General features: G+C 47.7%; 1 protein-coding gene across 5 annotated transcripts in view; it reads right to left on the bottom strand.

Annotated features, from left to right (window-relative positions):
* tpp2 (tripeptidyl peptidase 2) overlaps positions 1-26,148 on the bottom strand; it is a 248,320-nt gene that overhangs the window by 168,755 nt on the left and 53,417 nt on the right. For all 5 annotated transcript variants that reach the window (XR_011935147.1, XR_011935148.1, XM_072476327.1 and 2 more), the window contains exons 5-8: positions 8,613-8,737; positions 8,139-8,302; positions 6,351-6,505; positions 3,148-3,224 (exon numbers count right to left, since the gene is read on the bottom strand). Coding sequence is in view for 3 of the 5 variants with exons in the window: in XM_072476327.1 (XP_072332428.1) it covers positions 3,148-3,224; positions 6,351-6,505; positions 8,139-8,302; positions 8,613-8,737 (521 nt within the window). In the remaining 2 variants the exon portion in view is untranslated. The remainder of the gene's footprint in view (positions 1-3,147; positions 3,225-6,350; positions 6,506-8,138; positions 8,303-8,612; positions 8,738-26,148) is intronic.

Genomic DNA, 26,148 nt, shown 5'->3' with positions numbered 1-26,148 from the left:
ATAATTCAGTGGTGTTAATTTTCAATCATTCTTAACTCACAAAAACTTTAAAATAAATTTTTTAAAAACTTTCATATTCTCATGACATTGTGAGATGCATCTCCCCCAGGATCCCTAAATACATTCTCATTGATGCATTTCTTTTGGTGAAACAATACAACTGGTGGCTTGAGTATAAGAATTGGCAAGTCATGTTGCAGCTGTATAGAACCTTAGTTAGGCCACAGTTGGAGTATAGTGTTCAATTCTGGTCGCCACACTACCAGAAGGATGTGGAGGCTTTAGAGAGGGTGCAGAAGAGATTTACCAGAATGTTGCCTGGTATGGAGGGCATTAGCTATGAGGAGCGGTTGAATAAACTCGGTTTGTTCTCACTGGAACGAAGGAGGTTGAGGGGAGACCTGATAGAGGTATACAAAATTATGAGGGGCATAGACAGAGTAGATAGTCAGAGGCTTTTCCCCAGGGTAGAGGGGTCAATTACTAGGGGGCATAGGTTTAAGGTGAGAGGGGCAAGGTTTAGAGTAGATGTACGAGGCAAGTTTTTTACGCAGAGGGTAGTGGGTGCCTGGAACTCACTACCGGAGGAGGTAGTGGAAGCAGAAACGATAGGGACATTTAAGGGGCACCTTGACAAATATATGAATAGGATGGGAATAGAAGGATACGGACCCAGGAAGTGTAGAAGATTGTAGTTTAGTCGGGCAGCATGGTCGGCACGGGCTTGGAGGGCCGAAGGGCCTGTTCCTGTGCTGTACATTTCTTTGTTCTTTGAATCCAATCCTTTAAGTTAGAGATTTCTTTTCTATGTAGAATTTGTTTCAAACCAGCAAGGTTAACCTTTACTTTATCTTACTCGTATTTTTCATGGGAGTTGTACCTAAAATTCATTTGAGTTACTATCAGCAGTGCAACTCTTATACAGAAACTCACTTATAATATTTGACAAATAGAATCCGACGTCCACTGCCTCCACCAAGGGCCAGTGTTTTGGCAACAAGTACTTTGGACAACACTTTCCATCTTTGAAACATCCAAGCTAAAGAACATTTCCAATGATCATCCATAAGAAATGCAATGGAAACAGCTGCAATCGAATACCTATCGGAAGGTGAAACTTTGTGTTCTTTGGGTCACTCAAGGATGGGAACTTGTACACATTTATCCTGACTTAATTTTCTTCATGTTTTTATTTGCCATTATAATATTCTCAACTTTAGGTTATGTCATCCTAGTACTTAACTGTAACATATCAAAATTAGCATCTGGTCTGGCCTAGTGCACAACCAGTTTAACTGACCAATCAAGCTTTGCTCTTTCTCATCTTCAGATATAAACGCTAACCAGGATTGCAGTAACACTCTCTAAATAGGATTACTGATTTAATGTTATTCCAGGTCTACCTGTTTAATATCTAAACCAATATATTTAAAATAAAGCATACAAGACTGTAGGAAATCAGAAGCACAAAGGGACTTGGGAGTTCTAGTTCAGGTTCTCTTAAGTTTAACGTGCAGGTTCAGTCAATAGTTAGGAAGGCAAATGCAATGTTTAGCATTCATGTCGAGAGGGCTAGAATACAAGACCAGGGATATACTTATGAGGCTGTATAACGATCTGATCAGACCCCATTTTGAGTACTGTGAGCAGTTTTGGGCCCCATATCTAAGGGAGGATATGTGCTGGCCTTGGAAAGGGTCCAGAGGAGGTTCAGAAGAATGATCCCTGGAATGAAGAGCTTGTTGTATGAGGGACGGTTGAGGACTCTGGGTCTGTACTCGTTGGAGTTTAGAAGGATGAGGGGGGATCTTATTGAAACTTACAGGACAATACAAGGCCTGGATAGAGTGCATGTGGAGAGGACATTTCCACTAGTCGGAAAAACTAGAACTAGCACAATCTCAGACCAAAGGGACGATCTTTTAAAACAGAGATGAGGAGGAATTTCTTCAGCCAGAGGGTGGTGAATCTGTGGAACTCTGCCGCGGAAGCCCGTGGAGGCCAAATCGCGGAGTGTCTTTCAGACAGAGATAGATAGGTTCTTGATTAATAAGGGGATCAGGGGTTATGGGGAGAAGGAAGGAAAAAATATCAGCCATGATTGAATGGCGGAGCAGACTCAATGGGCCGAGTGGCCTAATACTGCTCCTATATCTTATGGTCTTCTCATACACTCTGCTCTGCCCCGCCCTCTTTGCATTTCTGTTTTTATTTCTATGTGACGGTCTTAATCTTGGTTTTCATATGTTTGATTGAGAGATAGCTGTTCATTATTCTGCTTTTGATACCCACTCTGGACAAATATTTTGTTTCTTTATTACAACCATCAATAATAATGATAATCCTTATTAATGTCCCAAGTAGGTCGACATTAACACTGTAATGAAGTTGCTGTGAAAATCCCCTAGTCGCCACACTCCGCCCCTGTTACGGTACACAGAGGGAGAATTCAGAATCCGCCAATTACCTAACAGCACGTCTTTCGGGACTTGTGGGAGGAAACCGGAGCACCCAGAGGAAACCCACGGGGAGAACTTGCAGACTCCGCACAGACAGTAGCCAAGCCGGGAATCGAACATGGGATCCTAAAGCTGTGAAGCAACAGTGGTAAAAGCTGTGCTACCATTCGCTTTGCATTATGTACCATGAAACCTTTTGTCATTTAATCTCTTCCATGCTACACACCATCGGAGACCTTTCCTTTTGTTCTTCCCCCTGCTTTCCCCCTTTTCACTTGCTCAAAATCAATAACATTTCTCTTTCTTCAGTACTGAAGAAAAATCCTTGACCTGAAATGGAAACTCTGTTTCTCCCTCTCTTCCAATATTTTCTGTTTTATTTCAGGTTTCCAGCATCTGCCAGTGTTTTGCTTTTGATTGTGTAATAGGTGCTAATGCAAATAGCTACGAGTTAACAGTGTTTGGGTAATGTTCATTTTAAGCAATAGAGACTGTAGTAGAACAATCTTGGAACATTCATTGATAGAAAAAAGCAATGCCAAGGTTCACGCTAATGGTAATTTATTTCCCTTTCCATTAACAATTCAAACCCATTGTCTGTCAAATTTGATTCTACATGTCAATCCAATGATCTATAATTTTATTCATTTGACATCGTGTTAGCAAAGCACTGATCAATTATACTCACCCTGCATTGGGCCAATGTGTAGCCTCACCATAGCTGTAGTTTACAAGATCACATTTATATTTTATTGCTTCAATCATCTGTTGATAGAATAAGAACAAGGCTTAAATATATTCCAGGCTGAAATATTTTTGCACAAGACAATCAGGCATTGTGAAAAATCTCAGAACCCTTTTCAAAACCTCGGAGGCGGGATTCTCTGTTTCTGAGTCTAAGCGCTGGCGCCAACGGAGAATCTGTGAACTTTCACATCAGAAAAATCGGCACCACACCTGTGCCGATTCTGCTACCGGTGAGGGGCTAGCACCAGCACTGCGTGGAACCCCATCGAAACCCACTAAAAACGATGCGGGAATCACCAAGTCCGTGATTGACACTCGCAGGGCTGACAAGCTGCAGCCGCGCTTAAACTATGCACCCCCCACACACACACTGCTAGGGGCTGAAAAGATGGGACAGGTTGCGCTGGAGCGCCCTTACAGCTGATGGGTCGGCTGGGGCCAGAGGGCATCCAGGGGGTACCCTGGGGGGGGGTCACCTGTAAGACCCAGGGCACAAGGTTTACAGTGGGCTGTCAGTGCCTTGCTGACAGTACCCGTCCAGCCTGACCCACAGCACACCTCCTGACCACCCAAAACTACTCCCCCCACCTCTGGCAGAAGCCCCCCAGCCAGCGGCATGGCTGTCGACGAAGTATGGTGGTGCTGGATACGGTCCATACCCCTCTCTCTCTCTCTCAGCAGTCACCACGCCAGGTTCACAATTTGTGAGAGCACACATGGTCCGCGCCATCGGGAACTCGGCCCATCGGAGACAGACAATCGCGGGTGGGCCCACTAATGAGACGCGAACGGTGTTTCAACTACACGCGCCGTGCGTCGCATTGACGTTGTTTTTTGGAAGACAGAGCATGGCGATTCAGCTTCAAACTGGCGCCTGCCGCGATTTCAGCATCGGGAGCTATTCTCCGCCCGATTGCACGCCTCGATTTCGGCGTCGGCCAAGAAGAATTCCACATTTTTCAAGTAATTTATAAAACGAGAATGAGCAGGTATTGTTATCACATCTTTGAAATGCATTGTGAACTGTGAAATTCATGAAAGAATATTAACTTAACTCCCTACAATTTTTAAAGCATTTTTATATTTGTCACTTTAAATAACAACAGCATGCTCATGAAATTTGTTCAAATGAGCAATGCTGGCAAGGCCAGCATAACGTTGCCCATCCTACACAGTGCTGCGTGGTAAGAAGTCCCAGGCGTTTTGGTCTAGAAACAGTGAAGGACGAGCAATACCTTTCCAAGTCAGGATTGTATGGAACTTGGAGGGGAACCTGCAAGTGACGATGCTCCTGTACATCTGCTGCCCTTGGCTTTCGAAGTTTTAGGAGTCACAGGTTTGGAAGGTGCTATCAGAAGAGACTTGTAGAGTTGCTGCAGTCCATCTGTTAAGATTATACAAACTGCTGCCAGTGTGCGCTAATGCTGGCAGGAATGAATGTTTATGATGATGTACGGGGTGCCGGTCAAGCAGGTTGCTTTGGCCAGGACGTGTCGAGCTTCATCAGTGTTGTTGGAGCTACATTCACCCAGACAGGTTGGGAATATTCCACCACACTCCTGACATGTGCCTTGTAAATAGTGGACAGGCTTAGGGGGTTCAGGTGGTGAATTACTTGTCACAGAATTCCCAAACTCTGTCCTGCTCTTGTAAGCATAGGATTTATGTGGCTGATCCAATTAAATTTCTGGTCAATAGTAACCCCAGGATGTTGATGGTGGGTTGCAACAATGTCATGCTGTTGAATGTCAAGGATTCTTTCTTGTTGGTGGTGGTTATTGCCTTGCCATTACGTGGCACTGATGGCACTTTCTATTTTTCAGCTAACACCTGAATGTTATCTAGGCCTTGCTGCACGTAAGAGTGAACTGCTTCAGTATCTGAAGAGTTGCGGATGATACTGAACATGCTGCATTCGTCAGTGGACATTCCAGTTCTGACCTTATGGGGAAGGGGAAAGGTCATTAATAAGGATCTGAAAATAGTTGGGCATAGGACACTACTGTGAAGAATTCCTGCAGTGATGGCCTGGCTAAAACAATTGGTCTCTAACAATCACACCCATCTCCTTTGTGTTGGCTATAACTCAAACTGGTAGAGAGCATCCCCCTGGTTCCCATTGACTTCAATTTTTCTCCTTGATGCTGCATTTTGTCAAATGCTGACTTGATGTCAAGGACTGTCACTCTCACCTCATCTCTAGAATTCAGCTCTTCTGTCAATGTTTGAATCAAGGCTGTACTGAAGTGGAGATCAAAACCAAACTGAGCAGTAAGTGAACATGTAGATGAGACGATAGAATTCCATAGAATTCCTATAGTGTAGAAGAAGGCCATTCGACTCATCAAGTCTGCACTGAGCCTCTGAAAGAATAGCCTACCTAGACCCACTCCACTGTCCTATTCCTGTAAACCCACCGAACCTGCACATTTTTAGACACTAAGAGGCAATTTAGCATGGCCAATCAACCTAATCCGCACATCTTTGAACTGTGGGAGGAAACCTGAGCATCGGAGAGAACTCACGCAGACACAGGGAGAACGAACGTACAATCTCCACACAGGCAGTCACGCAAGGCTGGAATTTAACCCGGGTCCTGGTGCTGTGAGGTAGCAGTGCTAGCTTCTGTGCCACCATGCCTCCCTGTCAATTAAATACAGTACAAAGTCTTACAACACCAGGTTAAAGTCCAACAGGTTTGTTTCGATGTCACTAGCTTTCGGAGCGCTGCTCCTTCCTCAGGTGAATGAAGAGGTATGTTCCAGAAACATATATATAGACAAATTCAAAGATGCCAGACAATGCTTGGAATGCGACCATTAGCAGGTGATTAAATCTTTACAGGGACAGGGACATAACTGGATAATTTTCTGCTGAGCTTTTCTACCTGAATATGTTTTAACAATTTTGCAACCTCTATCTTTTACAATAATTTATCTCAATTTTTATTAGGGTAGCTGAAATCCTTGCCTACATATTTGTTTTTCTCTTTCCCGCTGACTGTTTTTGGGATCTATATTTACAACAGTAAAATAAAATAAGAGGAAAATCAAATGTAAATTTTGAAATGATCCTTGTCGATAACAAGATGAATCAAAAGCATAATGCAGCCGAATTTAAAAAGGCTGATAAATGAACACTCACAGCTCTGATCAACCCTGTTCCAGTTTCCATGGTGCTAAGCCTTGTGTCACCAATCTTCACAGCAAGAATTTGAGCCCCGGGTGCTATGCCATTCCGTTCAGGATCATCTGGAAAAAAACCTGCAGCTATACTAGCTACATGTGTCCCATGGGCCCCTGTTGAGAACAAATGCCAACATAAAGATACAGTAGCTTTACACTTGCCGACTCAAACTATCTATATCTCTCAGCATATCCCTTATGTCTTCTTCTTAACATACTTTCTTGCTCGTCTGCAAATTTAGCTACCATGCCTTCACTCCCCTCCCCAAGTTATATGGACATTACTCAAGGATTTCAAAGGAACCTCATGGTTCTCATCCCCAGTAGTGAAGGCAGCAAAAAACTATAAGAGAAAGTTATGACCTCAAGGGAGACCATTACCGTTTAAAAATAAAATGAATCTCCCAGGTATTAACTACAAGAATCACATCACAAGATTTCATGTTTCCAACAAAAACCTTTACTGTACAAGAATTAAACAAAGCAAGTACATCTAACTTAGTGCTATATTTTGCAACCAATTTTATTTAACCAGGAAATTTCAATAGTATATTCCTTTTTCTACTGTTATTCCTACCCAAGAGTGTCTCTACATTTTCTAGGGTCTTAAGGGTTCCTTCACTTCTCCTGATACCAAACAAAATCATATTTAAGGAATTCACTATTTTCCTCCGTGTTTTCCGTGGTTTGAGATTCCATGTGGTTCTTCCACTGGTATTCAGTCTGGAGACCCTCCAATTAATTCTGTTTATGCATCTCACGATTGTGCACAACCCAGCTCAAGCATGGGCCTCATCGTTTTCTTGCTCAAACATCAGGAAAAACCCTTGTTTCCCACGTCAGGTTCCAGCTGCTTCCTTGCACCAAAAGCTGTCAGCTTGCTCTCTGCTTATGTCGGTCTGTGAGAAAATACACAAATAAACCCAACACAAAAGGGTATGTTCCTTGCAACCTATCCCCATGGTAGCATGACACTCCTGGAATGTCTGAAATAGAGATTCAAACCTATCACTCACTATTCCCAAACCTGCAATTTGAAGTAAAGTACATGGGCAATTTAAGAACCTTCCTTATTTACCATTGATCTGGGGAATTACATGGATAATTCACACCTTTAACAAGGCAGAATAATTCTCCTCGTGCTTACGGTCTTCAGTTCCCCAGCTAAACCATCCCCATGTGTGTTTTATGACTCTTGTCTTTTTACCTCTGAACAAGTATCATGAAACATCATTTGAATGTGATTTAGCTTTAGGTTTGTTTGCGAATGTTTACCTAAAAGTTACTTTCCTAAAACATATGAGTCATGAAATTGGACATTTCCATAGCAATGGACTTTGTGAAATATTTAATATAAATTAATAATTTTTATGACAATGCTCACATTAAGTTAGATAACACAACATTTGAGAACGCTTGATAAACTGTACTACCGTTTCTTGAATCTAGCCTTGTTTAAAGCCACAACTCTAGTTGCTGAATGAGCTCATTCAGAACTTAATTGCTTTTCTGGTTTCAGGACAATTCCACAAGCAAGTGAAGGAACGTGCAAAACATCAACATTGGTGCAATGGACTCTTTTTTAGTTAGTTAGGTGCCTGATATCACTGAACCCAAGAATCACCAAACTAAGCACCCACACAATAGCTTTTTTGCTCAAGTTCACATATTTCTTCCCTGTAGGTATATACTCCATTTACCCAAATTTTGAGAATTTGAGCAAGAGTCAGGTGAACTAAAGTCTTACCTCCACTTGTCACAATACAGAGTGTGTTGCCTTCATCATAAATATTGACAGAGTAGTTGAGCATCTCAGATATCCCCAATGAGGCATATTCTTGTGCTTCACTGTAATTCCTCAGTACAGCGCAGCTACTGAGCTCACCACATTCACTTGTGTCCACACAGGCTCTAAAAACAAATGGTTATGATCCATGGAGGAATACTTATGAACCACAGCAACACATTTCTGAGTAGAATTCTATTTGAATCATGTGATTTGTTGAAAGGTTCTTTTACTCTTGAAGGGAAATTTAAATTCTTATTCACAGCAAATTACTAATTTAAAATTCTCAATTAACAAAATAAAGAGCTCTTCAAAAACAACATCAAACACGAAGATTACTTTTAACTTCCTAAAAACATCATTCTCAATATCTGGAATACTTTATCAACAAGCATTTTTCATAATACAGTTTTTAGGAATCACTTCAGTGGTTACCTCCATGTCTCACCATCATGCCACACTAGGCAGTCATTTGCAGGACCAAGGTCACAGTACTTTTTCTCCATGATATTTAGCAATTCCACCCGAGTCTGGAGTTCCTCTCGCTGCATCTTTTCTGCCTTTACAAAGTGAAAATGCTGGTATTAAACATGTTGGTCCAGTTAGGTAACAGCCGAGAAACCGTTCCAAATGCAGTTGAGCAGTTAAACTGTTTAAATAACAGTTTTAGTCACCTTTGAACCTTAAACACGTGGCATAAACAATAGCAATCAAATATTGCACTTCCTCCCAGTGTCTGCGTGGGTTTCCTCTGGATTCCTCCCACAGTCCAAAGATGTGCAGGTTAGGTGAATTGGCCATGCTAAATTGTTCCTTAGTGTCCAAAAGGTTAGGTGGGGTTACGGGGATAGGGTGGAGGTGTGGGCTTAAGTAGGGTGCTCTTTCCAAAGGCTGGTGCAAACTCGATGGGCCGAATCGGCTTCTTCTGCACTGTAAATTCTATGATTCTATACCATAATCAGCTACAAAATAATATAACAGTTAACTTTGATCTCCAAGATTTATGGTCTAAACCACATGAATTCAGCAGATAAATACATTAATAGAGATTAATTGAGCGTGGTAATTATAAAAATGCTATTAGATATTTTTGAAATTGATAGACAATTCTAATAATAGAGAGACGCAGAACACCTATCCAGTAAAATCTTCTTTATTCTTCAATTGGTGTGCAATTCAGCACACTATCGGAATGTAATTTAGCTTGACAGGTTCTGGGAAAATCAAATGCTGAGCAAATGGATGACAATATTGTAGTGGTGTTACAGACAGTGCTACATACAGACTCTATATAATATAATGCCCATGCATATAGACTCTTATATACAATATAAAGTCCCTTCACCAATTGATTGTAACCTTAACTGTTCATTTAATAGTATCGATTTCATATTTTAGAAAGCAATTAGCCGACTTTCCACGTCTACTTGGAAACAATAAAATGCCTGGAGTAGAAATCCCATGTCCACTGATTGAGGTGAAATGTATTTTGATTGACAACACTTTCCACAATAGGGGGTTACATGTAGTCCAACCTGATGATCCCACAAGAGTGATTTATGAAACAACGAGTAGAGTCTGAGGTCATAGGATAATTGCAGTGATCCCTACCCCCTTTCTCCTTCATAATGGGATCTCCAGTTGGATATCACACGTGAAGTGCACACATATAGACTGGTCATTTTTCATTCGCAGAATCTAACAACAGAAAGAGGAGCACAAGTAGACCAATCAGCCCTTCTAGCATGCTCTACCATTCAATATAATCATGGCTGAACTTCTACCACAATTCCACTTTCCCACACTATCCCCAAAACTCTTAATTCCCTCAGTATCCAAAAATCTATCAATCTGTCTTACCATATTCAAAGACTGAACATCCAAATCCTACAGGGGGTAGAGAATTCCCAGAATCCGCAATGCTTTGAGTGAAGAATTTTCTCTTCATATCAGTTCAAAAAGTTTATTTAGAGACTGTGAGCCCTAGTCTTAGATTGAACTACTAGGGGAAACATCCTCGCAGCATCTATTCTTTCAAACCCATTAAGAAACTAATATACTTTAATGAGATTCTTCATGCTTTCAAAATCCAGGGATATAGTGTACGTTTATTCAATCTCTCCTTATAGGACAATCATCTCATCCTAGGAGTCCGTTTATCGAACCTTCTGTTGCACTTTCTCCAGGGGTAGTTCTTCCTTAAGTAAGGAAACCAAAACTGTAACTCAGCACTTCAGGTGTGGTCTCACCAAGGTCCTTTACAATTTTTGAACACTTTCTTAAGTTATGGCTGCTCCCAACATTGAATATATTTAAAGCTGAATTAGACAGATTTTTGGTCTCTTAGGGAATCAAGGGATCGGAGGGCAGGTGGGAATGTGGAGTCAAAACCAAAGATCAGCCATGATCATACTGAATGGCGGAGCTTGTATTTCTTATGTTCTTCACTCCTGTATTCCAATTGTTTTGTATTAATAAAGGTTAGTATACTATTTGCTTTCTTAATTGCTTGCTTCACCTGCATGTTAGCTTTGAAATTTACTTACAAGGATGCCCAAGCCTTTAACTTTGTCCCATTCATTTCTTCAGCGTTATTTCTTTACTTACAAGAATATCACTGAAAAAGACACACGCTGTTGAAGCTTTTTGTCTTGCACTTTTCAGGTAAATTAACACGAGTACCAAATGTGAAGAGAACAATTTGTACTTCATATTTGATGATCTATCAAATTATCCTGAAAAGTGCAAGATGAAAAGCTTCAGCTGCATGTGTCTTTTTCTGCAATACTCAAGTCTATATTATCGAATCGATTAATATCGATAAATTTCTCATTTCTACTAAGCCGTTGATTTCCCTTTATTTCTGCAATGTGTTTTGCCTTCTACCATGAAGTCAGATGCAAAGTATTCACTGAATGCCTCTTCAATTTTCTTATTCCCTATTACAATAATCTCCACCACTGAAGACAGGCGGATGTAACCTCACCACTTATACTTGTTAGTGCGTTTGTGAATAAACAAAATATCTTGAAAACTATGGATCCAGATCCTGGATTTTCTTTTAAAGGATCTGTTAATGCTGGGAGATAGGGTGAATTGAATTTTTTTAAAGAATATTGTTGATTTTTTTGTGTTGTGGATTGTCATAGCAGTAAAAATATGAGCAGAGTTTTTAAGCATAGGTTGTTGGATGTGGATTGGCCTGAAGTGCCCTTAGTGAGATGGAAGACTTAATACAAAGATTGATTTTCAGCTTTTGTGGTTTCAAAACATCAACCAGGTAGGGAAAAAGCAGAACGAAGATAGAAGAGCTGCGTAATTGTAATAACATTGAGCAATTACAATGTGGCAGATCTGCGCTCAACTTAATTTTAGGACAGCACGGTAGCATTGTGGATGGCACAATTGCTTCACAGCTCCAAGGTCCCAGGTTCGATTCCGGCTTGGGTCACTGTCTGTGCGGAGTCTGCACATCCTTCCCGTGTGTGCGTGGGTTTCCTCCGGGTGCTCCGGTTTCCTCCCACAGTCCAAAGATGTGCAGGTTAGGTGGATTGGCCATGATAAATTGCCCTATCCGCGGGTGTCGCCTATCCGCCGGTGTCGCCTATCCGCGGGTGCCACATGTCAGCCGCCCTGCCAGGCAGGACGGTGATGAGGACACATCTGCAAGTTGTCGTCTCGCTGATGGACAGAGGCGACTGGCGCACGGGTGAGGATGGTGTGAACTGACCGGTGGACGCAGACAGTGACCAGGGGTTAGGCTGGCTGCATGTCTGCAGCGAGACCAGGCCACCGGGGCACACAGGTATCCCATGCCACCTGGTTGTCGAGGTGTCCAAGAACCTCCGTGTTACATGTCATTTTTCTGTCCCCCACCACCCTCCTGCATGTCACCATGTGTGCCAACCAGACAGCGATGTTCACCGCAGTGGTTGGAGCCGCTGCACTGCAGGTGGCCATCTGGCAGCGTAGACTAGGCTGGCTCAGAGTGGCTGCGGATGCAGCGGTTTCCGCTGAGGGGGATGGCCGCAGAGTGCCCCGTCGTTGCCGCGCAGGCTGCAGGCGCTCACGGCCGGAATGTCCAGGAGGATGCTGAGGGGAACATTGACCACCAGATCGTCGGGAATGCACAGGATGCAGGCACTGATATCGATGCGCAGGGGGGGGAGATGAGGAGGAGGAGCAGGTGCTGGTGAGGCAGAGGATATACCGTGACCGAATGTCCTTCGAGGTCCTACCGGACATTAGTTGTAGGAGGAGACTACAGTTCAACAGGGAGACGGTCGCACATATATGCCACCTTGTGGCACACCTCGCACCACGTGGAATGGGAGGACACAGTATACCGGTGCCCGTCAAGGTGACGGTGGCCCTAAACTTTTATGCAACCAGTTCTTTCCAGGAGCCGAGCGGGGACCTATCCGCGATCTCACAGGCATCAGTCCACAGGTGCATCCAGTCCGTGACCGACGCCTTGTACGATATCGCTGACAGGTACATTCAATTTCCTGAGGACCACGCACAGCAGGAAGCACGGGCACGTGGATTCTCCAACGTGGCCGGGATACCAATAGTCCAGGGTGTCATCGATGGCGTGCACGTTCCCATGCGCCCGCCTGCAGACAACAGGGAAGTGTTCATGAACAGGAAGGGCACATACTCTATGAACATTCAGGCGGTCTGCGACCCCCACATGAGGATCATGCAAGTGTGCGCAAAGTACCCCAGGAGTGTGCATGACGCATACATTCTCGCACAGTTGTTCATCCCCGCAATGTTTGAGGGACTCCCACCCCCCCCCTACTGAGGTGCTGGTTGCTGGGTGACAGGGGTTATCCGTTGAGGTCATGGCTGATGACGCCAATACGGAGGCCCCAGACCAACGCGGAGAGCCTATACAACAAGGCCCATTCAGCAACCAGGGGTGTGGTGGAGCGCTAAAGATGCGATTCAGGTGCCTGGACCGCTCCGGAGGGGCCCTGCAGTACCGCCCCGACAGGGTCGGTAGCAACGTTGTGGTCTGCTGTGCACTGCACAACATAGCCATACAGAGGGGTGATGCCCTGGTGGAGGAGGCACAGGGAGAAATCGATGGCAGCGGAGATTCCGCAAACGGGGAGGAGGAGGACGACGAGCATCGGGGGGGGGCGGACACAGACACGGCCCGGGTGCCAGGCTGCACGATGGCACCGACGAGGACAGTGGGCACGCGACGAGTTGGTGGATGCACGGTTCACACACCGCGGGGGAGGGATTTGCTGAATACTGCCACTTGCACTGCCAGTCATGCACACAGGCACCACCCAGCACCCACCGCCCCCCAGCACCACTGCACCGCACCAATTTCACATCACCTTACCACTGCGGCACTACGGGATTGCACTACATTGATGATTGTGTAAGCGGGTGTGATCGGTGCCATGTTGAATGATAACAGCCCACTCTGCGATGAGCTGTGAGCTCAGATTCGTTAGACAAAGTCTGACTCAAGGCAATAGCTGAACCATCCACCTCGGTGGTCACTGCGTTCGTCACGGACACTCCATCACGTGCCCATGTGGGGTAGCTGGCGTCGGAGTGCAGAGGATGACGGTGTCCAGTTTTCTTTGGGGGGACGGGGACGGGGGGGGGGGGACGGGACGCACACCCGGCATCACTGTTGCACCGAATGTAAACCCCAGCGCCACTCGGTCACCCTCACGAGCCCCCTGGCACCGGACATAGCACAGAGTCTTCAAAATTCAGTGTAACAGTGACTTTAATCGTGACATTCAAAGACAGATGCCCTAGTCCCTACAACTAAACTGTGCCCTGCACCCGTGCCAACTAATTATGTGTCTAGCTTCTTTGCCTTACGGGCCCTACCACTACGCCTAGGTGTATCCCCAGATAGTACAGCAGGAGTGGAGGCGGACTGCTGAGAATCCCGCCCTGCGACGTGGCTCCCTGTCGGCACACGTTTCCTGGGGCAGCCCAGCTTCGATGGGCCAGGCTGCTCGGTGGGCGAGCTGGATGGCGTGGGGCCACCCTGTCCTGCCCACTGCCCACCAGATGCGCCAGGGACGGAATGGGAGGAGGCCGAGTGTTCAGGGATCCCCCTTGCTCGGGTTACCGGGACAGGCCCCAGAACCACCTCCTCCCTCGGGGAGCCTGGTGGCCCGGACCTCACTGTGGGACGGAGGTGCGATCAGAGACATGCGCTGCCAGTCCTGGAGGCCTGCAGCGGTATCGACCAGGGTCCGAGCGTTCGCAGAATGGAGCCTAGGGAGTGCGACATCCCTGTCAGGAACTGTGCAACCTCTACCTGTGAATGCGCTACGCCAACCAGCACATGCGCCAGGCGGCCGATGCTCTCAGCGATGGACTGTTGGGACTGTGCCATGGCCTGCTGGGACTGGGCCAGTGCCCGGAGCGCGGCGGCAATGTCCTGTTGGCTCTGTGAGATGGCTGCCTGTGAGAGGGCAGCCCGCTCCTGGGCCACGGATGACGCGTGCACATTAAGCCCAACGTCTTGCAAAACCTGACCGATGGCTGAAATCGTTTCCCCCATTGCCTCCACCACGGACGCCACCCGTGCGGTGTCGGCCTGGGTGGCTGCTCCTGGACGCGGATGGACTCCTCCAACTGCGTCTGCAGGTGCTGGAAGATGGCCCTCATCCCGTTGTTCAGTCCCCGGGTCTCCATATGCATCGGGTCGCCGGGTGGGTCCAGTAATTCCAGGAACCGTCTGGGCGGCAGCTGGGTGCTGGGCCTGGGCTGCCCTCCAACCGTCCAGCCCCTCGGCTGCTCCAAACTCCACCTGCTGTTCCGGCTCGGATGTGTGGTGCGCACCAGTCCGTGACCCAGGAGCCCAACCGAGGTGAGTGTATCTGCGATGGTGGATGGTGTGGGTGACAGCAGTGCCACAAACTCGAGGTCATCATCCGTCCAGAAGTCTGGTGTGTCCTGGGCCGACTCTTGGACCGAAGCAAGGCGCCCGCAGCACATGTCATGTTCCATGCCTGGTGTGTCCGTGGACTGTCTGGCCGTCCTCTGTGCGTCACTGTCCACAGTCCCCGTCACTGTCCTGGCTCATGGCCCTTTCTTCGGGCAGTTTACGGCCAACACTGTCCTGACTGCCCGTCCTGTGTCCCTCAGTGTTGTATCTGTCCGTCCTCGGTGCATCCCCCTCCAGTGAACCCGGACTGAGAGGATGGCCCTCCTGTACGACTTCCTCCCACCCTCTGGCGTGCGTCCCTGGGTGCAGCTGAGCTTCCGGATGGACGGCTGGGTCTTGCCCGAGGCGACCCTGGACGTTTGGCCCCTGGCCCTGGGGAACACAATGATACGGGGTTCGTTAGACACGCTGGGCCAGGTGTACGGTGGTGGTGGGGACACTGTGAGGGGGGAGAGGTGAGGGGGAGGAGTGGGCAGAGTGTGAGGGGGGAGGGGTTCTGGGGTGGAGTGGGCAGAATGTGAGGGGGAGGGGGTGCAGTGGGCAGAGTATGAGGGGGAGGGATTCGGAGGTGCAGTGGGCAGTGTGAGAGGGGGAGGGGGTGCATTGGGCAGAGTGTGAGGGGGGGAGGGATGAGGGGGTGCAGTGGGCAGAGTGTGAGGGGGGATGACGGACTGAGGGGGGGGGTAGCCATGCAGGGTTGTCCCACTTGCTTCTGCGCCTCCGACCTGGCATGGCGCTACCTCCCGGGTGGCGGATCCCCAAGCGCGGTCCAGGGCCCTCTGCTCATGAACGGTTCGGGGGTGCAGCACAGGTGATCCCCCTCCGGCACAGGTGATCCCCCTCCGGTTCTCATACGCTCACGTTGGTTGTGAGCTGTCTTATCCTGTGGGGGGCGGGGGGGGTTGGATAAAGCATCACAATTAGGCGGTTATCATCAGGGCGTGCAGATATAGGCTACATTAATGTTGGGTGGGGGGACAGTTGGAGCCACGCCATGGCATCTCTCAAGGGGGTTGCGCTGCTCATGTGGGTCGTGTACAACGCTGTGCCCCCTGAGACCCCCCCCCCCTTCGTGTTTGGGGGGGGGGGGGGCGGGTTGCTGAGAGGCGTTGGGGGGGGGGGTTGGGTGTGACCCAGGGACACACTCGTGGCACTTACCCTGGCAGCCCTCGTGAGGTCGTGGAGCTTCTTCCTAAACTGCTCCCCGGAGCGGGGGGGGGGGGGGGGGGGGGGGGGGGTGCCCCACAGCACTGACCGCGGTACCAACCTCACGCCAGCCACGCCTCACCGTGCTTGACGGTTGGCGATGCCCACGTCTTGGGCAGAGGATGGCCCTGCTTTGCTCCACCTCATCAGGCAGTGTGTCCAGGTCCGTGTCGCGGAACCTCGGTGAGGCTCGTCGGGGCTCAGCCCTCTCGTCGTCTTGGGTTCTGTGCGCGGATCGCACCCTTTAAATACGGTGCGCGGCGTCACGCAATGACGACGCTGCTTTTGCGCCCCCCCCCCCCCCCCCCCCCCCCGCCCAGAGTTCCTCGCGGCCCCCGCTGCTAGCCCATTTTCGGGCCCTGAATCGCTCGTGAAACTCGACGGCGTTCACAACGGCGCGGGGACTCTGCTGCAATATCGGAGAATCCCGCCCCCCGTCTTTCATATGTGTGGATAGTTATCCTGGGAATTTTATATTTTGACTTTACATCTCTGAGATGGTGAAAGGAACTAGCCAATATAAAACTTTCCTGACAGACAGACATTTATTGCCAGAAGATGAACCAGATCTAATATCTAAACAAGAGATCCATTGAAGGTCAGATGGGTTGGTTGCACTTTAGCATCCAAGATGGAAAAGCTCCTATGACGTTGGTGCAGAGGTAAACTACTCAATCTCCAAAGTGGGAAATTAGGAGCTGAAATCAAGTTTATTTCATGATGTTTCTTTGGGAGACTTTCTGATATCTTTAAGAGGAAATCTATACTTTGCTTTGACTTTCGTCTAAAGGATATGCAGTACTGTCCTCTCAAACATAAATCATTTATCTCTGAGGTCATTGAACAATGTAAAAGTTCTGTTTATTAGACCAGTAGTTACCTCCTTATAAGAATCAAGTGAAATCAGCTCTTAATGGATATCTACTTTGATTCCAGTCAGTGTTATTTTAATACTGCACTGTCCCAGTGGTGACTCCTCAGAAATCTAACACTGGCTTTGCTTTAGAACAGAGAAATGCAAAAACGTACTTCATGATACCAACGTTTTTCGCAAATTACGAGCACAGATTCTGGACAAACTACTTCACTTTGCCTGATATTTAAAACCTTTGATAGACTTTGGAGCTGACATTTTGTATAGTCGTTAAAAGCTTATGACAGATATTGCTATTGTCATTAGACCAAAACATAAGAGGTATCGAATTTGTTTTTTCATGTAGGCAATGTACTTCATGGATCAGTACAATCTTAGTATGAGTGAGATGCATTCTCTGTAGCAAGTATTCCAATTGTTGCCTTTATCTCTTGTATAATTATGCTCTATTATTTCTTGTTGCTTCATTTGATATCATCGAAGTGGCATAGGACTGATTCTCTATACTTGTTCTGAAAAGAAGAGCTTACGATATTTGATGTTTCGGGGAAATCTTAAAAAAGCACAAAACATACAGAACGTTTGATGCTCATAATGAAAGTCTATAGGATTCAACTTATATGAAAGATGAAGATCTTGTGGCAAGAGTTTCACTGAGATAGAGGGCACAATTTTGTGGGTCTATTAGCCACGTGCGTAAATCTCGGAATGGCCGGAAAATATTGCGAGGCCAAAAATGGGATTTGCGTCGGCGATATTTCGGAATGTGATCACCCGTGCCCTCACTGCTGATGTAATCAGGTTCACTCCCAGAAAAGGCGGGAACCTGATTTTAATTCATTTGCATCCATTTGAATCTAACTAGCAAGTTTGAAGTCCGATGTTCGGATTTATTGAATCTCCCCACCCACCATGATGTCATGTGGGCACAAATTACTACTGCTCTATAAAAACATGAACCAGGCACCATGGACTCCAAGAGGGAAGGGGTGAAGGAGGTCAGTACAGCTCTCCACCGTGTGCCAAGGTGCACAAGGGGAAAGTTACTACTGGACAGGTGTGGAGGGGGGGCATCATTCAAGGGTGCAGGGGAGCAGGTCGGGGGTCACTCCTGGGCTGGGGGACTCAGTAGGTCTGTGTTGCTTGTAAGCCTGCTGTGTGTCTGTTTTAAACTCGTTTCTCAGCCCTGAACTATTCTGCAGCCTGTCTGTTTTAAAAGCAGTTCACAGTCCAGAATGAGTGAAAGGCTTTTTGTTAACCGAGCACTTCAAGTGCCAGAGTGAATAAACAGGCTCTTTGTTTACACATCGGCTGACTGTCCTCAGAGATTCCAGTGAAAGGCTTTTCTACTCCAAGCTGCTGACTGCCCTCAGGTATAATAGAGCAATGCTCCGGGTCTGAAAACCGTTTTACTGCCATTAATGAATCTTAAGCCAGTGTGCCAAAAGAGCGAGAATGAACTCGCAGATAGCAGATGCCAATGGCCGGGGGTGTCTGGGCCGACTTGGGGAATGGGACTCATAAAGTGGGGGACAGGAGTGATAAGGCTGAAGATTGCCAGCTTTGGAACAGGCTGGATGTGACCCCGAGAGAAAAGGCAGAACAGTGATGATCACTGCCTCAAAGAGTATTTGTGCCTCTAACATTCCGGAGAGTCTTCCCTGACCAACTAATTGGCCATTATCATTTGACTTTCACCAATGTCAACTGCCCACGGTCTCACAGTTAAGATGAGTGGTTGAAACCTTAAGTATCAAGGGATGAAGGTTAGGTGCAGGGCATCAGGAGGGATAATGTCGAGCCTAGCAGTTGCGATGACCCGGTGTCCTGAGGGGATCCAACAGCCCTCAAGGTTCACATGGGCATTCATTTTCCCCAACACATGATGAACCCCACTGCTGCTGATATTAAGGGAGGGGGCAACCAGACCTGAGACCACAGACAACTCTGATGTGGTTAAGGAGGTGACCGTGGCCGGCAAAGCGATGAAGTGTGATGGGCAGCAAAGAATTGAGGTAGCACTGGCTGCCGGTGACAGTGTAGCATAGTCAGCTTCACAGACAAGAGGACAAGGTGTCGGGAGGGATTAAGGGTTGTGGGATGGATCACCTAACTATCTCCCATTCCTCTCAGATTATAGATTTGTCTTGGTATTTGTGCCAGTGGAGCTCACAGACAACATCAACTCCAAGAAGTCCAACCCAAGGAGAAGCCTGCACAAGGGGGCAGCAGGTCAGGCTCAAGACTCGGTCAACGATCAGTCCAAGGAGGGGGCAGAAGATGTCAGAGTAGGAGACCTTGAGTTTACAGGATCCGCATGTCATCGCTGGAGCTGTCGAACATCTTGTGCTACTGAAGACTCCGGCTCAACAAGTGACAATGCGGCACCTCCGAGATGTACACGCAGACCTGGCCCCACTTGGAGGAGGATAGCACCTGCTCTCTGTGGCCGTAAAGATCATGGCAGCCCAACACAGTTATAGACCCTGTACTGGACCAGTCAAACCCCAGGTCGGGGAAGCGACCAGCGGCGGCTAAAGAACTGAGGGGATTCATGGAACAGGTGGGGGGCGTAGACCAGAGTTCTCTTTCTTTTCCCATGTCCACAAAGTCAACTCACGCATAGATTTCTTTGTGATGAGCAGGGCGTTGATCCCCAGGGTGGAGGGGACAGAACACTCGGCCATTGCAGTCTCCAATCATGCTCCACACTGGGTGGATTTGCGTCTTGGCGGGGGGGGAAGAGAGGTCAGCCCCCACTATGGAGGCTAGATGTGGGGCTGCTGGCAGACGACGAGGTTTGTGGGCGAATAAGGAGGAACATCAAGAATTACCTGGAAACTAATGATACGGGGGAGGTAACGGCGTCCACGGTGTGGGAGGCCCTCAAGGCAGTTATCAGAGGGGAGTTAATCTCTATCAGATCCCACAGAGAGAAGAAAGAAAGAGCGAAGGGAGAAAGGCTAGTCGGGGAGATACTCACAGTAGCCAGGTGCTACACGGAAACCCCCCGAGACGGGGCTACTGAAAGAGCGCCGGAGACTGCAGGCGGAATTCGACCTGCTGACTGCTGGGAAGGCGGTAGCACAGCTGAGGAAGGCCAAAGGGGCTGTCTACGAATACGGGGAAAAAGCGAGTAGAATGCTGGCACACCAACTTCGCAAGAGGGAGGCTGAAAGGGAAATTGGGGAAGTACGGGATTAGGAGGGCAACATGGTCATAGACCCAGAGGGCGTGAACAAAGTCTTTAGGGTGTTTAATGGTAAATTATATGAGTCAGAGCCCCCGCCCGGGGGGGGGGGGGGGGGGGGGGGGGGGGGGGGGGGGGAGAGGAGGAGCAGGAGGAGGAATGGAGCAATTCATGGACCAACTGAAGTTCACAAAGGTGGAAGAGGATCTGGTGGAGGGACTGGGGGCCCCGATAGAGCTGGAGGAGATGGTAAAGAGTTTAGGGGACATGCAATCGGGCAAAGTCCCGGGGCCGGACGGCTACCCTGTAGAATTCTACAAGAAATCTTCGGAACTGCTGTGCCCGCTCCTACTAAGGACCTTCAATGAGGCTAAAGAGAGAAGGACCACCCCCCCCAACAATGTCACAGGCTTCGATTTCACGCATCCTCAAACGAGAGAAAAATCCGCTACAGTGTGGATCTTATAGACCGATATCGCTCCTGAATGTAGACGCCAAACTGCTGGCCAAGATCTTAGCTGCTAGGAGTGAGGACTGTGTCCCTGGGGTGATAGGGGAGGATCAGACAGGCTTCATCAAGAGCAGGCAATTGAACTCCAATGTACGGAGGCGCCTAAACATCATCATGATGCCCTCAGAGGGAGGGGAGGCAGAAGTAGTGGCGGCAATGGACATGGAGAAAGCCTTTGACCGGGTGGAATGGGAGAACCTGTGGGCAGCGCTAAGAAAGTTCGGATTCGGTGAGGGTTCATAGGTTGGGTCCAGCTACTCTACCAGGCCCCAGTGGCAAGTGTGCGCACGAACAGGGTGAGGTCAGAATACTTTAGGCTCCACTGGGGGAAAAGGCAAGGGTGCCCCCTCTCCCCGTTATTATTCGCCCGTGCAATAAAGCCGCTGGCTATAGCGCTGCGGACTTCAAAGAACTGGCGGGAGTTGGTTCGGGGGGGTGGCAATCGGGTCTCGCTTTATGCGGATGATCTGCTCCTGTATATTTCGGACCCACTAGAGAGGATGGGGGAGGTCAGGCAGATTCTATGGGGCTTTGGCAATTTCTCGGGGTACAAACTAAACAAGAAGAAAAGCAAGATGTTCGTGATCCAAGCTAAGGGGCAGGAAAAGGGACTGGGAGAGCTTCCGCTGAAATTGGTCGAGAAGAGCTTCCGGTACCTAGGGATACAGGTGGCTCGAAAGTGGGATGCCCTCCACAAGCTTAATCTATCTCGGCTGGTAGAGCAGATGGAGGGGGACTTCAAAAGGTGGGACATGCTCCCGCTATCTCTAGCGGGGAGGGTGCAGACCGTTAAGATGACGGTCCTCCCCAGATTTCTGTTCCGTCTTCCAGTGCCTTCCCATCTTCATCCCGAAGTCCTTCTTTAAGCGGGTGAAAAAGATCATCTCAGGATTCGTATGGGCAAATAAGACCCCGCGAGTAAAGAGGCTGTACCTGGAGCCTCATTGGGGGCTGGCGCTGCCGAACCTTTGCAGCTGCCATTGGGCGACTAAAATAGCCGTTAGGAAATGGGTATTGGGGAAGGGGTCCATAAGACCGTAAGACATAGGAGTGGAAGTAAGGCCATTCAGCCCATCGAGTCCACTCCACCATTCAATCATGGCTGATTTCAACTCCATTTACCCGCTCTCTCTCCATAGCCCTTAATTCCTCGAGAAATCAAGAATTTATCAACTTCTGTCTTAAAGACACTCAACGTCCCGGCCTCCACCGCCCTCTGTGGCAATGAATTCCACAGACCCACCACTCTCTGGCTGAAGAAATTTCTCCTCATCTCTGTTCTAAAGTGACTCCCTTTTATTCTAAGGCTGTGCCCCCGGGTCCTAGTCTCCCCTGTTAATGGAAACAACTTCCCTACATCCACCCTATCTAAGCCATTCATTATCTTGTAAGTTTCTATTAGATCACCCCTCAACCTCCTAAACTCCACTGAATATAAACCCAGGATCCTCAGACGTTCATCGTATGTTAGGCCTACCATTCCTGGGATCATCCGTGTGAATCTCCGCTGGACCCGCTCCAGTGCCAGTATGCTCTTCCTGAGGTGTGGGGCCCAAAATTGCTCACAGTATTCTAAATGGGGCCTAACTAATGCCTTATAAAGCTTCAGAAGTACATCCCTGCTTTTATATTCCAAGCCTCTTGAGATGAATGACAACATTGCATTTGCTTTCTTAATTACGGACTCAACCTGCAAGTTTACCTTCAGAGAATCCTGGACTAGGACTCCCAAGTCCCTTTGCACTTCAGCATTATGAATTTTGTCACCGTTTAGAAAATAGTCCATGCCTCTCTTCTTTTTTCCAAAGTGCAAGACCTCGCACTTGCCCACGTTGAATTTCATCAGCCATTTCTTGGCCCACTCTCCTAAACTGTCTAAATCTTTCTGCAGCCTCCCCACCTCCTCCACACTACCTGCCCCTCCACCTATCTTTGTATCATCGACAAACTTAGCCAGAATGCCCCCAGTCCCGTCATCTAGATCATTAATATATAAAGAGAACAGCTGTGGCCCCAACACTGAACCCTGCGGGACACCACTCGTCACCGGTTGCCATTCCGAAAAAGAACCTTTTATCCCAACTCTCTGCCTTCTGCTTGACAGCCAATCGTCAATCCATGTTAGTACCTTGCCTCGAATACCATGGGCCCTTATTTTACTCAGCAGTCTCCCGTGAGGCACCTTATCAAAGGCCTTTTGGAAGTCAAGATAGATAACATGCATTGGCTCTCCTTGGTCTAACCTATTTGTTATCTCTTCAAAGAACTCTGAACAGGTTTGTCAGGCACGACCTCCCCTTACTAAATCCATGCTGACTTGTCCTAATCCGACCCTGCACTTCCAAGAATTTAGAAATCTCATCCTTAACAATGGATTCTAGAATCTTGCCAACCGAGGTTAGGCTAATTGGCCTATAATTTTCCATCTTTTTCCTTGTTCCCTTCTTGAACAGGGGGGTTACAACAGCGATTTTCCAATCCTCTGGTACTTTCCCTGACTCCAGTGACTGTTGAAACATCATCACCAACGCCTCCACTATTTCTTCAGCTATCTCCTTTAGAACTCATCTGGGCCCGGAGATTTGTCAATTTTTAGACCTCTTAGTTTCTCTAGCACTTTCTCCTTTGTGATGGCTACCATATTCAACTCTGCCCCCTGACTCTCCGGAATTGTTGGGATATTACTCATGTCTTCTACTGTGAAGACTGACGCAAAGTACTTATTCAGTTCCTCGGCTATTTCCTTGTCTCCCATCACAAAATTACCAGCGTCATTTTGGAGCAGCCCAATGTCAACTTTTGCCTCCCGTTTGTTTTTAATGTATTTAAAGAAACTTTTACTATCATTCCTAATGTTACTGGCTAGCCTACCTTCAAATTTGATCCTCTCTTTCCTTATCTCTCTCTTTGTTATCCTCTGTTTGTTTTTGTAGCCTTCCCAATCTTCTGACTTCCCACTACTCTTTGCCACATTATAGGCTTTCTCTTTTGCTTTGATGCATTCCCTAACTTCCTTTGTCAACCATGGCTGCCTAATGCCCCCTCTGATAACCTTTCTTTTCTTTGGGATGAACCTCTGTACTGTGTCCTCAATTACTCCCAGAAACTCCTGCCATTGCTGTTCTACTGTCTTTCCCACTAGGGTCTGCTCCCATTCGATTTTCGTCAGTTCCTCCCTCATGCCCCTGTAGTTACCTTTATTTAACTGTAACGCCTTTACATCTGATTCTACCTTCTTTCTTTCAAATTGGAGATTGAATTCGACCATATTATGATCACTGCCTCCTAAGTGCTCCCTTACTTTAAGATCTTTAATCAAGTCTGGCTCATTACATAACACTATGTCTAGAATGGCCTGTTCCCTCGTGGGCTCCATCACAAGCTGTCCCAAAAAGCCCTCCTGTAAACATTCAATGAATTCCCTTTCCTTGGGTCCACTGGCAGTATTATTTACCCAGTCCACCTGCATATTAAAGTCCCCCATGATCACTGTGACCTTGCCTTTCTGACATGCACTTTCTATTTCGTGGTGCATCTTGTGCCCCTGGTCCTGACCACTGTTAGGAGGCCTGTACATAACTCCCATTATGGTTTTTTTGCCTTTGTGGTTCCTCAACTCTACCCACACAGACTCCACATCATCCGACCCTATGTCGTTTAGTGCTATTGATTTAATTTCATTCCTAATTAACAAGGCAACCCCGCCCCCTCTGCCCACCTCTCTGTCTTTTCGATAGGTTGTGAATCCCTGGATGTTTAAATGCCAGTCCTGAACCCCCTGCAACCATGTCTCGGTGATGCCTACCACATCATACCTGCCAGTCACAATCTGGGCCACAAGCTCATCTACCTTGTTCCGTACACTGCGCGCATTTAAATATAGCACCTTTAATTCTCTATTGACCGTCCTTTTTTGTTTTCTTAGTGTGGTGGACCTTGGTTTACTGAGCCTTTCCATACACTGTGTCATATTTTGTGGGATGGGGACTATTGTAACCTCACCTGAGTTCTGTCTTTTCGTGCTTTTTTGTATTCCTAAGCAGCTACGCTTCCCACTGATTACTTCACCTCTTGGTTCCCTGACTTTCCCTTCCCCCCCCCAATCTTTAGTTTAAAGTCCTATTGACCACCCTATTTACTCTTTTGAGCCAGAACACTGGTCCCAGCTCGGTTCAGGTGGAGACCATCCCAACGGTATAGGTCCCCCCTGTCCCAAAACTGATGCCAGTGTCCCATGAAAAGGAACCCCTCTTTCCCACACCACTCTTTCAGCCACGTGTTAACTTCCCTTATTTTTGCCTCCCTATGCCAATTTGCACGTGGCTCAGGCAGTAATCCGGAGATTATGACCCTTGAGGACCTGTTTTTTAATTTGAATCCTAGTTCTTTATAATCTCTAAACAGGTCCTCTTTCCTAGACTTGCCTATGTTGTAGGTACCGACATGGGCCACAACAACTGGATCCTACCCCTCCCTCTCCAGTATCCTTTCAAGCCAGTCAGAGATGTCCCGCACCCTAGCACCGGGCAGGCAACATACCATGCGGGACTCCTTATCCTGCTCACAAAGGATACTATCTATCCCCCTGATAATAGAATCCCCTACAACTACAACGTCTACGTGGGAGAGGTTAGAGGCGGCCTCATGTAAAGGTACCAGCCTAGCGGCACTTGCAACGGCACCTCGCTGTTCTCGCCGGCCCGCTACTCCTCTAGTCCGGTGGTGGTGGCGGCATTAAAGATCTGGCGTCAGTGGAGAGGGGGATGGAGGGAGCCTCAGTCTGGACCCCGAAATGCAACAATCACAGATTTGTCCCGGGCAGGATAGACGGAGGGTTTCAAAGCTGGCATAGGGCAGACATTAAAAGGATGGGGGACCTGTTCATAGACGGGACCTTCCCCAGCCTGAAAACACTGAAGGAGAAATTTAGTTTGCTCCCTGGAAACGCTTTCAGATACGTGCCTTTCTGAAAAAGCAGGTGTTATCATTTCCGCTGCTACCTCCACGCAGGATACAGGATAGGGTGGTCTCCGGCACTTGGGTAGGGGAGGGGAAGGTTTCAGACATTTACCGGGAACTTCAGGAGGCCGAGGAAGCCCCAGTGGACGAGGAGCTAGGTGGGGAGCTGGATGCGGGCCTGTGGGCGGACGCCCTAAACAGGGTCAATTCCTCCTCATCATGTGCCACGCTTAGCTTAATCCAGTTTAAGGTGGTCCACCGGGCACTCATGATGGCAACCAGGATGAGCAAGCT

This window comes from Scyliorhinus torazame, chromosome 15 (genome assembly GCF_047496885.1).
Source record: "Scyliorhinus torazame isolate Kashiwa2021f chromosome 15, sScyTor2.1, whole genome shotgun sequence".
NCBI lineage: Eukaryota > Metazoa > Chordata > Chondrichthyes > Carcharhiniformes > Scyliorhinidae > Scyliorhinus > Scyliorhinus torazame.
The sequence above is the reverse complement of the archived record's forward strand: the minus strand, read 5'-3'. Positions and strand labels throughout refer to the sequence as shown.